At 46.9% G+C, this 13922-nt stretch overlaps 1 protein-coding gene across 1 annotated transcript in view; it reads left to right on the top strand.

The window, feature by feature from the left end:
- Positions 1-13922, top strand: part of sspo (SCO-spondin) — a 546162-nt gene that overhangs the window by 490927 nt on the left and 41313 nt on the right. The window contains exon 52 of the mRNA XM_085993923.1: positions 1387-1535. Coding sequence (XP_085850049.1) covers positions 1387-1535 — 149 coding nt within the window. The remainder of the gene's footprint in view (positions 1-1386; positions 1536-13922) is intronic.

The raw sequence follows: 13922 nt of genomic DNA, 5'->3' as shown, positions 1-13922 counted from the left end.
CTCTGTTCCAAGGAGGACAGTCCGAACTTTTCCAACCTCTCCTCATAACTGAAGTCCCTCATCCCCGGTAACATCCTGGGGAACCTCCTCGGTCCCCTCTCTCAGGCCTTTACATCTTTCCTGAAATGTGCCCAGAATTGTCCACAACACTCCAGCTGAGGCCTAACCGGTGATTTATAAAGTTCCAGCACGATCTCTTTGGTTTTATATTCTATTCCTCTATTGCAATCTAGATTAATGATTTGGATAAAGGGACCGAGTGTAATGTATCCAAGTTTGCTGACGATACAAAGCTAGTAACCTGTGAGGGCGTCGCAAAGAGGATGCAAAGGGACATAGACAGGTTAAGTGAGTGAGCAAGAACATGGCAGATGGAATATAATGTGGAGAAATGTGAAATTATTCACTTTGGCAGGAAAAATAGAACAACAGAATATTTTTTTAAATGGTGAGAGATTGGGAAATGTTGGTGTCCAGAGGGACCTGGGTGTCCTTGTACACGAATCACTGAAAGTTAACATGCAGGTACAGCAAGCAATTCGGAAAGCAAATGGTATGTTGGCCTTTATTACAAGAGGATTTGAGTATAAGAGTAAAGAAGCCTTACTGCAATTATATAGGGCCCTGGTGAGACCACACCTGGAGTATTGTGTACAGTTTTGGTCTCCTTACCTAAGGAAGGATATACTTGCCATAGAGGGAGTGCAACGAAGGTTCACCAGACTGGTTCCTGGGATGGGGGGATTGTCCTATGAGGAGAGATTGAGTAGACTAGGCCTATATTCTCTAGAGTTTAGAAGAATGAGAGGTGATCTCATTGAAACATACAAAATTCTTACAGGGCTTGACAGGGTAGATGCAGGGAGGATGTTTCCCCTGGCTGGGGAGTCTAGAACCAGGGGTCACAGTCTCAGAATAAGGGGTTGGCCATTTAGGACTGAGATGAGGAGAAATTTCTTCACTCAGAGGGTGGTGAATCTTTGGAATTCTCTACCCCAGAGGGCTGAGGAGGCTCAGTCATTGAGTATATTCAGGACAGAGGTCGATGGATTTTCGGATATTAAGGGAATCAAGGGGTATGGGGATCGGGCGGGAATGTGAAGTTGAGGTTGATGATCAGCCATGACCTTATTGAATGGCGGAGCAGGCTCGAGGGGCCGAATGGCCAACTCCTGCTCCTAATTCTTATGTTCTTAGTTATAAAGCCAAGTAACCCATATGCTTTTTTAACCACCTAATCAACTTGCCGTTACACCTTTAAGGGTTTGTGTATATGAACACCAAGGTCTCTCTGCTCATCTACACTTTTCAAAATTGTGCCATTTATATTATACTGTCTTTCCAGATTAGTGCTGCCAAAGTGCATTGTTAATTGTTGTTGTCCAGATTCTGCAGGATGAGATGTGTGTATCTCCCGAGGACTGTCGCTGTTCCTTACTGAGCTCACCAATCCCATGGATCACCAACATTTCGCAGGAGGATCGGCACAGGGATTACACAGCTGGAGCAATGATCCACCACCAGTGCAACATGTGGTCAGTATGGCTAGACTTGAGGCCTGAGGGACAGTAACTGTAAAAGTTCCAACAGGGGTTCCTGTCCAGGGCGGTCAATCTCCCCTCCCCTCAGGAATTCAGCTCTTTTGTCCGTGTTTGGACCAAGGCTTTCATGAGGTCTGGAGCTGAGTGGTTCTGGCAGAACCCAAGCTGAGCATCGGTGAGCAGATTATTGGTGAGCAAGTGCCACTTAACAGCTCCACATTGTGCCCAGTGCTACTCCAATGAGAGCACAGAGAAAGGTCATTCACCCAGTGACGATGTTGAATCCACTGGACTCTTTAATCTCTGAGAAAGACGGTGAGTGAAAGGGAAACTGCCAGAGATAAAGAGCGGCAAAATTCTTTAGGATGAAAAATGTACCGAGACAACAACCAACCTGAGGGCACTGACACTCACTGTGGTGCATGACCTTCCTGCCCCGGGTGCGTGACCTTTCACCTTCCTGCCCCGGGTGCGTGACCTTCCACCTACCTGCCCCGGGTGCGTGACCTTTCACCTTCCTGCCCCGGGTGCGTGACCTTTCACCTTCCTGCCCTGAGGCCGCTGACTTTCGCCACACATCTTTGACCTTTAGATTCACCCAAATGGTCACTCTTGTTTAATTGGATGTTTTGAAGACGTCTGTAGACAAAGGCAACGAATATCATGTACAGTATGTGGGTTTTCAGCTGTGTCAGCTGTGGCTCAGTTGGTAGGTTGTGGGTTCAAGTACCACTCCAGAGACTTGAGCACCTAAATCTAGGCCTCCTCCCTCTTCTAGCAGCTTGTCCTGCTCTGCGTGGCCTCTCTTCATTCTCCTAATCATGCTCAATTCCAAGAGGAAGACCTACAAGGTCACCCATGTCTGTAAGCAACTGATTCCAACATAAGCCTTTAAACTACCAAAAAAGTACTTCAGCAACAGCCAGCCCACTCCCTGTAGACTGTTGTGTCGGCCGTGGCTCAGTGGGCAGCACATTCATCGCTGAGTCAGAAGATTGTGGGTTCCAGTCCCACTCCAGAGACTCAGAATAGAATCATAGAATGGTTACAGTACAGAAGGAGGCCATTCGGACCATCGAGCTCGTCCCATCCCCCGGCCCTTTCCCCGTAGCACTGCAAATATTTTTCATTTAGGTACTTATCCAATTCCCTTTTGAAAGCCACGATTGAATCTGCCTCCACCACCCTTTCAGGCAGTGCATTCCAGATCCTAACCACTCGCTGCGTAAAAAGTTTTTTCTTACATCACATTTGGTTCTTCTGCCAATCACCTTAAATCTGTGTCTTCTGGTTCTTGACCCTTCTGCCAATGGGAATAGTTTCTCTCTATCTACTCATGATTTTGAACACCTCTATCAAATCTCCTCTCACCCTTCTCTGCTCCAAGGAGAACAACCCCAGCTTCTTCAGTCTATCCATGTAATTGAAGTCCCTCATCCCTGGAACCATTCTCGTAAATCTTTTCTGCACCCTCTCTAAGGCCTTCACATCCTTCCTAAAGTGCGGTGCCCAGAATTGGACACAATACTCCAATTAGGGCCGAACCTGTGTTTTATAAAGGTTCATCATAATTTCTACACTTTTGTACTCTATCCCTCTATTTATGAAGCCCAGGATCCCGTATACTTTTTTAACTGCTTTCTCAACCTGCCCTGCCACCTTCAACGATTTGTGCACATATACCCCCAGGTCTCACTGTTCATGCACCCCTTTAGGATTGTACCCTTTAGTTTATATTTCCTCTCCTCATTCTTTCTACCAAAATGTATCACTTCACACTTTTCTGCGTTAAATTTCATCTGCCACGTGTCCGCCCATTCCACCAGCCTGTCTATGTCTTCCTGAAGTCTATCACTCTCCTCCTCACTGTTCACTATACTTCCAAGTTTTGTGTCATCTGCAAATTTTGAAATTCTGCCCTGTACACCCACATCCAAGTCATTAATATATATCATTAAAGCAGTGGTCCTAGTACAGACCCCTGGGGAACACCACTGTATACCTTCCTCCAGTCCGAAAAACAACCGTTCACCACTACTCTCTGTTTCCTGTCACTGAGCCAATTCCCTATCCATGCTGCCACTGTCCCTTTTATTCCATGGGCTTCAACTTTGTTGGCAAGCCTATTATATGGCACTTTGTCAAACGCCTTTTGGAAATCCATGTACACCACATCAACCGCATTGCCCTCATCAACCCTCTCTGTTACCTCATCAAAGAACTCGATCAAGTTGGTTAAACACGATTTGCCTTTAATAAATCTGTGCTGGCTTTCCTTAATTAATCCTCACTTGTCCAAGTGACTGTTAATTTTGTCTCTGATTATTGTTTCTAAAAGCGTCCCCACTACTGAGGTCAAATTGACTGGCCTGTAGTTGCTGGGTTTATCTTTATAACCTTTTTTAAACAATGGTGTAACATTTGCAATTCTCCAGTCCTCTGGCACCAGCCCCGTATCTCATAGTCATAACGGCACAGAAGGAGGCCATTCGGCCCATCGAGTCCGTGCCGGCTCTCTGTAGAGCAATCCAGTCAGTCCCGCTCCCCCGCTCTATCCCCGTAGCCCTGCAAGTTTATTTCCCCCAAGTGCCTATCCAGTCTCCCCTTGAAAACTTTGAGTGTCTCCGCCTCCACCACTTCCGTCGGCAGTGAGTTCCAGGTCCTCACCACTCGCTGCGTAAAAAGGTTTTTCCTCACATCCCCCCTGTATCTCTTGCCCAATACCTTAAATCTGTGTCCCCTAGTCCTTGTACCATCAACTAGTGGGAACAGCCTTTCCCCGTCTAGCCTATCCAAACCCGTCATAATCTTGTACACCTCTATCAAATCACCCCTCAACCTCCTTTGCTGTAATGAAAACAAATCCAGCTTCTCCAACCTGTCCTTGTAGCTAAGGTCCCCCATCCCCGGAACCATTCTGGTAAATCCCCTCTGCACCCTCTCAAGGGCCTTCACATCCTTCCTAATGTGTGGTGACCAGAACTGGACGCAATGCTCCAGTTGTGGCCTAACCAGCGCTTTATAAAGGTTCAGCATAACTTCTCTACTTTTGTACTCAATACCTCTATTTATGAAACCCAAGATCCCATATGCTTTGTTAACCACTCTCTCAATATGTCCTGCCTCCTTCAGGGACCTATGCACAATAACTCCTAGGTCCCTCTGTCCCTGCACACTCTTTAAAACTGTGCCATTAAGTGTATATTGCCTCTCCCTGTTCCTTCTGCCAAAATGCATCGCCTCACACCTCCCTGTATTAAATTCCATCTGCCACTTGTCTGCCCATTCTGCGAGCCTTTCTATGTCCTGTTGCAATCGATTGGTATCATCCTCACTGTTTGCCACACCCCCATATGGAGGATTGGAAGTTTATGGCCGGTACCTCCGCGATTTCCGCCCTTAACTCCCTCAGCATCCTAGGATGCATCCCATCCGCTCCTGGTGATTTATCTACTTTAATTACAGCCAGACTTTCTAATACCTGTTTATCAATTTTTATCCTACCAAGTGTCTCCTCTACCTCCTCCTTTACTATGTCTATGGCAGCATCCTCTTCCTTGGTGAAGATAGATGCAAAGTACTCGTTTAGTACCTCAGCCATACCCTCTGCCTCCATGCGTAGGTCTCCTTGTTGGTCCCTAATCGGCCCCACCCCTCCTCTTACTACCCTTTTACTATTTATATGCCTATAGAAGACTTTTGGATTCCCTTTTATGTTAGCTGCCATTTTCTTCTCATACCCTCTTTGCCCCTCTTATTTTCTTCTTCACTTCTCCTCTGACCTTTCTATATATAGCCTGATTCTCAGACGTATACTCGACCTGACATCTGTCCTACGCACTCTTTTTCTGCTTCATCTTACTCTCTATCTCTTTCGTCATCCAGGGAGCCCTGACTTTAGTTGCCCTGCCTTTCCCCCTCGTGGGAATGTACCTCGAATGTACATGAACTATTTCCTCTTTAAAGGCAGCTCATTGTTCCATTACAGTTTTGCTTGCCAATCTTTGATTCCAGTTTACCCGGGCCAGATCCATTCTCATCCCACTGAAATTGGCCTTCCCGCAGTTAAATATTTTTACTCTAGATTGCTCCCTGTTCTTTTCCATAGCTAAACTAAACCTTATGATACTATGATCACTGTTCCCTAAATGTTCACCTACTGACACTTGCTCCACTTGACCCACCTCATTCCCCAGAACCAGATCCGGCAATGCCTCCTCCCTCGTCGGGCTGGAAACATACTGATCAGGAAAGTTCTCCTGAACACACTTCACTCTTCCCCCTCTCTGCCCTTTACACTATTACTATCCCAGTCTATATTAGGATAGTTGAAGTCCCCCATTATCACTACTCTATAGTTCTTGCTCCTCTCGATAATTTCTCTGCAAATTTGCTCCTCTATATCGTTCCCACTATTTGGTGATCTATAGAATACACTTAGTAGTGTAATGGCACCTCTATTATTTCTTAATTCTAGCAATATAGATTCTGTACTTGACCCCTCCAGAACATCCTCCCTCTCCAGCTCAGTTTCTATAACGATGTAACATCTCATCAGAATGTCTTCTGAAAGAAAGACTTGCATTTCTATAGCGCCTTTCACGACCACTGAATGCCCCAAAGTGCTTCACAGCCAAACAAATGATTTTTGAAGTGTAGTCACTGTTGTAATGTAGGAAATGCGGCAGCCAATTTGCGCACAGCAAGCTCCCACAAATGATGATAATGACCAGATAATCTGTTTTAGTGATGTTGGTTGAGGGATAAATATTGGCCAGGACACCAGGGAGAACTCCCCCTGCTCTTCGAAATAGTGTCATGGGATCTTTTATGCCCACCATTCTCCTGAACCAATACTGCCATGCCACCTCCTATCTTTCCCTCCCTATCTTTCCTGAACACCTTATAACCAGGAATAGTTAATACCCAATCCTGCCCTTTTTTGAGCCAGGTCTCCGTTATTGCCACAACATCATATTCCCATGTGGCTATTTGTACCTGCAGCTCACTTACCTTGTTTACTACGCTTCGTGCATTCACACACGTGCACTGTAAACCCATCTTAGACCATTCTGTGTTCTCTCTTAGTTTGACCCCCCCAATACCTTACTATTTCTTACTCATAAGAACATAAGAAGTAGGAGCAGGAGTAGGCCATACGGCCCCTCAGGCCTGCTCCGCCATTCAATAGGATCATGGCTGATCCGAACCTAGACTCACCTCCACTTCCCTGCCCGCTCCCCGTAACCCCTAATTCCCTTATCAGCTAGGAAACTGTCTATCTCCGTTTTAAATTTATTTAATGTTGCAGCTTCCACAGCTCTCTGGGGTAGCAAATTCCATAGATTTACCACCCTCTGAGTGAAGAAGCTTCTCCTCATCTCAGTTTTGAAAGGGCAGCCCCTTATTCTAAGATTATGCCCCCTAGTTCTAGTCTCACCCATCAGTGGAAACATCCTCCCCGCATCCACCCGATCAAGCCCCCTCACAATCTTATATGTTTCAATAAGATCGCCTCTCATTCTTCTCAATTCCAATGAGTAGAGGCCCAACCTACTCAACCTTTCCTCATACATCAACCCCCTCATCTCCAGAATCAACCGAGTGAACCTTCTCTGAACTGTCTCGAGAGCAAGTATATCTTTTCTTAAATATGGAAACCAAAACTGTACGCAGTATTCCAGGTGTGGCCTCACCAATACCCTGTATAACTGAAGCAAGACTTCCCTGTTTTTATACTCCATCCCCCTTGCAATAAAAGCCAAGATTCCATTGGCCTTCCTGATCACCTGCTGCACCTGCATACTAACCTTCTGTGTTTCATGCACCAGGACCCCCAGATCCCTTTGTACTGTAGCACTTTGCAGTTTCTCTCCATTTAGATAATAACTTGCTCTTTGATTTTTTCTGCCAAAGTGCATAACCTCACACTTTCCAACATTATATTCCATCTGCCAAATTTCTGCCCACTCACTTAGCCTGTCTATGTCCTTTTGCAGGTTTTTTATGTCCTCCTCACTCACTGCTTTCCCTCCCATCTTTGTATTGTCGGCAAACTTGGATAAGTTGCACTTGGTCCCCTCCTCCAAATCGTTAATATAGATTGTAAAGAGTTGGGGTCCCAGCACTGACCCCTGCGGAACACCACTAGTCACTGATTGCCAGCCCGAGAATGAACCATTTATCCCAACTCTCTGTTTTCTGTTAGATAGCCAATCTTCCACCCATGCCAGTATATTACCCCCAATCCTGTGATTTTTTATCTTGTGAAGTAATCTTTTGTGTGGCACCTTGTCAAATGCCTTTTGGAAGTCCAAATACACCACATCCACTGGTTCCCCTTTATCCACCCTGTTTGTTACATCCTCAAAGAATTCAAGCAAATTTGTCAAACATGACTTCGCCTTCATAAAACCATGCTGACTCTGTCCTATTAAATTATTCTTATCCAAATGTCCTGTTACTGCTTCCTTAATAATGGACTCCAACATTTTACCAACCACAGATGTTAGGCTAACTGGTCTATAGTTTCCAGCCTTTTGTCTACCTCCCTTTTTAAATAAGGGCGTTACATTAGCAGTTTTCCAATCCGCTGGGACCTTTCCTGAATCCAGGGAGTTTTGGAAAATTACCACTAATGCATCCACAATCCCTACCGCTACTTTTCTCAAGACCCTAGGATGTAAGCCATCAGGTCCAGGGGATTTATCCACCTTTAGTCCCATTATCTTACCGAGTACCACCTCCTTAGTGATTTTAATCATGTTTAGCTCCTCCCCCCCCCCCCCTATAGCCCCCTGTTTGTCCAGTGTTGGGATATTTTTAGTGTCCTCTACTGTAAAGACTGACACAAAATATTTGTTCAGCGTCTTTGCCATCTCCATGTTCCCCACCACTAATTTCCCGGTCTCGTCCTCTAAGGGACCAACATTCACTTTAGCCACCCTTTTTCTTTTTATATAACTATAGAAACTCTTGCTATCTGTTTTTATATTTTTTGCGAGTTTACTTTCATAATCTATCTTCCCTTTTTTAATTAATCTTTTAGTTATTCTTTGCTGGCTTTTAAATGCTTCCCAATCTTCTATCCTCCCGCTAGATTTGGCTACTTTATATGCCCTTGTTTTCAGTCGGATACTCTCCTTCAGATACTTAGCCGCGGATGGCTGTCTTTTCTTTTACGCCCCTTTTTCCTGAGTGGAATATATTTTTCTTGAAAGTTGTGAAATATCTCCTTGAATGTACACCACTGCTCATGTACCGTCTTACACTTTAATCTATTTTCCCAGTCCACTTTAGTCAACTCTGCTCTCATACCTTCATAGTCTCCTTTATTTAAGCTTAGTACGCTGGTTTGAGATCCAACTCTCTCACCCTCCAACTGAATTTGGAATTCAACCATGTTATGGTCACTCATTCCAAGGGGATCCTTTACTAGGACATTTTTTATTAATCCTGTCTCATTACACAGGACCAGATCTAAGATTGCCTGCCCCCTGGTTGGTTCAGTAACATACTGCTCAAGGAACCCGTCCCTAATGCACTCTATGAACTCTTCCTCAAGGCTGCCCTGCCCAATTTGATTTGTCCAGTCAATATGAAAGTTAAAATCCCCCATGATTATAGCTGTTCCCTTATTACAAGCCCCATCTATTTCCTGATTTATACTCCCACCAACAGAGTTGCAACTGTTAGGAGGCCTATAGACTACGCCCACTAGTGACTTTTTCCCCTTATTATTCCTTATCTCCACCCAAACTGTTTCACTATCCTGATCCTTTGACCCAATATCATTTCTCACTATTCCATCCTTTATTAACATAGCCACCCCACCTCCCTTTCTTTTCTGTCTGTCCTTCCTAATTGTCAAATACCCCTGGATGTTTAGTTCCCAGTCATGGTCACCTTGCAGCCATGTTTCTGTAATGGCCACCAGATCATACCCATGTGTAGTTATTTGTACCGTCAACTCGTCTGTTTTGTTACGAATGCTGCGTGCATTCAGATAAAGAACTAGTGCTCTCTGCCTCTCCCAATCCTTTAAACACTTTATTTCCCCTTTCTAATGATGCATCCTGGTGCCCAGCCCCCTGCCAAATTAATTTAAACCCTTCCCAACAGCACTAGCAAACCTCCCCATGAGCACAAAAATCTAGACGGATACTCTCAGTGCAGTGCTGACGGAGTGCTGCACTGTCGGAGGTGCCATCGTTCAGATGAGACGTTAAACCGAGGCCCTGTCTGCCCTCTGAGGTGGGCATAAAAGATCCCATGACACTATTTCGAAGAAGAGCAGGGGGGTTCTTGGAAACAGTGGTTTGATGTTCAGTAGTGGGGTCATGGTCCTACCTCCATCTGGACTGTCACTGACCTCATCTCCTCTGGAGATCTTCCCCCCACGACCATCAACCTCATAGTTCCCCAACCCCGCAGAGCCCGCTTCTACCTCCTTCCCAAGATCCACAAACAGGACTGCCCTGGTAGACCCATTGTTTCAGCCTGTTCTTGCCCCATGGAACTTATCTCTTCCTATCTCGACTCTATCTTTTCTCCCCTTGTCCAGTCTCTTCCCACCTACATCCGCGACTCTTCGGACGCCCTCCGCCACTTTAACAGTTTCCGGTTTCTTGGCCCCAACCACCTCCTTTTCACCATGGACGTACAATCCCTCTACACCTCCATCCCCCACCCGGATGGCCTGAGGGCGCTCCGCTTCTTCCTTGAACAGAGGCCCGACCAGTCCCCATCCACCACCACCCTCCTCCGCCTGGCTGAACTTGTTCTCACATTGAACAACTTCTCCTTTAACTCCACTCATTTCCTCCAAATCAAAGGTGTTGCTATGGGTACCCGCATGGGTCCTAGCTATGCCTGCCTTTTCGTGGGATATGTGGAACACTCTTTGTTCCAGTCCTACTTGGGTCCCCTCCCTCACCTCTTTTTCCGGTACATTGATGATTGTATCGGTGCCATTTCCTGCTCTCGCCCTGAATGAGATAATTTCATTCACTTTGTCTCCAATTTCCACCCTTCCCTCACCTTCACATGGTCCATCTCCGACTCTTCCCTTCCCTTCCTCGACTTCCCCATCTCCATCTCTGAGGATAGGTTATTGACCAAAATTCACTACAAGCCCACTGACTCACACAGCTACCTGGACTACACTTCCTCCCACCCCGCTTCCTGTAAGGACTCTATTCCATTCTCTCAGTTTCTCCATCTCCGCCACATCTGCTCTGATGATGCCACCTTTCACACCAGTGCTTCCGACACGTCTTCCTTTTTCCTCAACCGAGGATTCCCCTCTACTGTGGTTGACACGGCCCTCGACCGTGTCCGTTCTATCTCCTGCACTTCTGCCCTCACCCCTGCCCCTCCCTCCTGGAACCATGATAGGGTTCCCCTTGTCCTCATCTTTCACCCCACCAGCCTCCACATTCAACGGATCATCCTCCGCCATTTCCACCACCTCTAACGTGATCCCACCACCAAACGCATCTTCCCCTCCCCTCCCCTCCCCTTTCAGCATTCCGCAGGGACCGCTCCCTCCGAGACACCCTAGTCCACTCCTCTATCACCCCCAGCACCCCTTCCCCTTCGCTCGGCACCTTCCCGTGCAAGCGCAGGAGATGCAACACATGCCCTTTTACCTCCTCCCTTCCCACTGTCCAGGGCCCCAAACACCCCTTCCAGGTGAAACAGCGATTTACTTGTACTTCTTGCAATCTAGTATACTGTATTCGCTGCTCACGATGTGGTCTCCTCTACATTGGGGAGACCAAACGTAGATTGGGTGACCGCTTTGCGGAACACCTTCGTTCAGTCCGTAAGGGGGACCCCGAGCTTCCGGTCGCCTGTCATTTTAATTCACCGCTCCATTCCCACTCAGACCTCACCGTCCTTGGCCTCTTGCATTGTTCCACGGAAGCTCAACGTAAACTCGAGGAACAGCACCTCATCTTCCGACTAGGCACTTTACAGCCTTCCGGACTCAACATCGAGTTCAACAATTTCAGATCATAACCTCGGCCCCTATTACATTTTTATATTTTTATCCACACTTTTGGTTTGTGACTTTTCCTTTCTCTCTCTCCCACAAGGCAGCTGTCGCTCACTCTGCCAGCGCATTTCACACTTCATCTCGAGCCATTGTCTGTTTCTTTACCTGTCCTATTACCATCTCGTCTCGCCTTGAATATCTCTTAATGTCTCTTCTTCCATCCCCTCCCCCATTTCCCAGCCCCCAAACTGCCTTTTATTCTTTTCATTTCCTGCCTTTTTGTCTCTCAGTCCTGACGAAGGGTTTCGACCCGAAACGTTAACTCTGTTTCTCTCTCCACGGATGTTGCCTGGCCTGCTGAGTTTTTCCAGCATTTTCTGTTGTTATTTCAGATTTCCAGCATCCGCAGTATTTTGCTATCGTCACAGAGAGTAGGAATAAATGGGTCTTTTTCGGGGTGGCAGGCGGTGACTAGTGGGGTACCGCAGGGATCAGTGCTTGGGCCCCAGCTATTCACAATATATATCAATGATTTGGGTGAGGGAACCAAATGTAATATTTCCAAGTTTGCTGATGACACGAAACTAGGTGGGATTGTGAGTTATGAGGAGGATGCAAAGAGGCTTCAAGGCGATTTAGACAAGTTGAGTGAGTGGGCAAATACATGGCAGATACAGTATAATGTGGATAAATGTGAAGTTATCCACTTCAAGTGGGAAAAACAGAAAGGCGGAGTATTATTTAAATGGTGATAGATTGGGAAATGTTGATGTACAAAGGGACCTGGGTGTCCTTGTACACCAGTCACTGAAAGCAAACATGCAGGTGCAGCAAGCAGTTAGGAAGGCAAATGGTATGTTGGCCTTCATTGCAAGAGGATTTGAGTACAGGAGCAAGGATGTCTTACTACAGTTATACAGGGCCTTGGTGAGACCACACCTGGAGTACTGTGTGCAGTTTTGGTCTCCTTACCTAAGAAAGGATATACTTGCCATAGAGGGAGTGCAGCGAAGGTTCACCAGACTGATTCCTGGGATGGCAGGACTGTCGTATGAGGAGAGATTGGGTCGACTAGGCCTGTATTCACTAGAGTTTAGAAGAATGAGAGGGGATCTCATTGAAACGTATAAAATTCTGACAGGGCTAGACCGACTGGATGCGGGAAGGATGTTTCCCCTGGCTGGGAGGTCTAGAATGAGGGGTCACAGTCTCAGGATACGGGGTAGAATATTTAGGACTGAGAGGAGGAGAAATTTCTTCACTCAGAGGGTGGTGAACCTGTGGAATTCTCTACCACAGAAGGCTGTGGAGGCCAAGTCACTGAATATATTTAAGAAGGAGATAGATTTCTAGACACAAAAGGCATCAAGGGGTGTGGGGAGAGAGCGGGAATATGGTATTGAGATAGAGGATCAGCCCTGATCATATTGAATGGCGGAGCAGGCTCGAAGGGCCGAATGGCCGACTCCTGCTCCTATTTTTTTTCTATGTTACATCGTTATAGAAACTAAACTCATTGCACCAAAGGGATGTAGATGGATTTATCAATATCTGGGGGACGGAAATCATCGAGTCGGGATAAATGGAGTGATCCTTGGATTGACGGATGTGGGGAGTGGTCCAGTGCAGGCAGCTCTTGGACATTGTAAAAAGAAAGACTTGTGCTTCTATATCAATTGTTCATTTAAATAACGGCCTCAGGACATCCCAAAGCGCTTTACAGCCAATTCCGCACAGCAAGCTCCCACACACAGCAGTGTGATAATGACCAGATCATCAGGTTTATCGTGCTATTGATTGAGGGATAAATATTGCCCAGAACTCCCCTGCTCTTCAAAATAGTGCCACGGGCTTTTTTACATCCACCTGAGAGAGCAGACGGGACCTCGGTTTAACATCTCACCCGAAAGACGGCACCTCCGACAGTGCGGCGCTCCCTCAGTACTGCCCCTCCGACAGTGCGGCGCTCCCTCAGTACTGCCCCTCTGACAGTGCAGCGCTCCCTCAGTACCGCCCCTCCGACAGTGCAGCACTCCCTCAGTACTGCCCCTCCGACAGTGCGGCGCTCCCTCAGTACTGCCCCTCCGACAGTGCGGCACTCCTTCAGTACTGCCCCTCCGACAGTGCGGCGCTCCTTCAGTACTGCCCCTCCGACAGTGCGGCGCTCCCTCAGTACTGCCCCTCCGACAGTGTGGCGCTCCCTCAGTACTGCCCCTCCGACAGTGCGGCGCTCCCTCAGTACTGCCCCTCCGACAGTGCAGCACTCCCTCAGTACTGCACTAGAGTGTCAGCCTGGATTATGTGCTCAAGTCTCTGGAGTGGGACTTGAACCCACAACCTTCTGACTCAGAGGCGAGAGAGACCCACTCAGCCACAGCTGA

The sequence above is a fragment of the Somniosus microcephalus genome, chromosome 7 (assembly GCF_052327205.1).
Source record: "Somniosus microcephalus isolate GS21.2 chromosome 7, FLI_Smic_1.0, whole genome shotgun sequence".
NCBI lineage: Eukaryota > Metazoa > Chordata > Chondrichthyes > Squaliformes > Somniosidae > Somniosus > Somniosus microcephalus.
The sequence above is the reverse complement of the archived record's forward strand: the minus strand, read 5'-3'. Positions and strand labels throughout refer to the sequence as shown.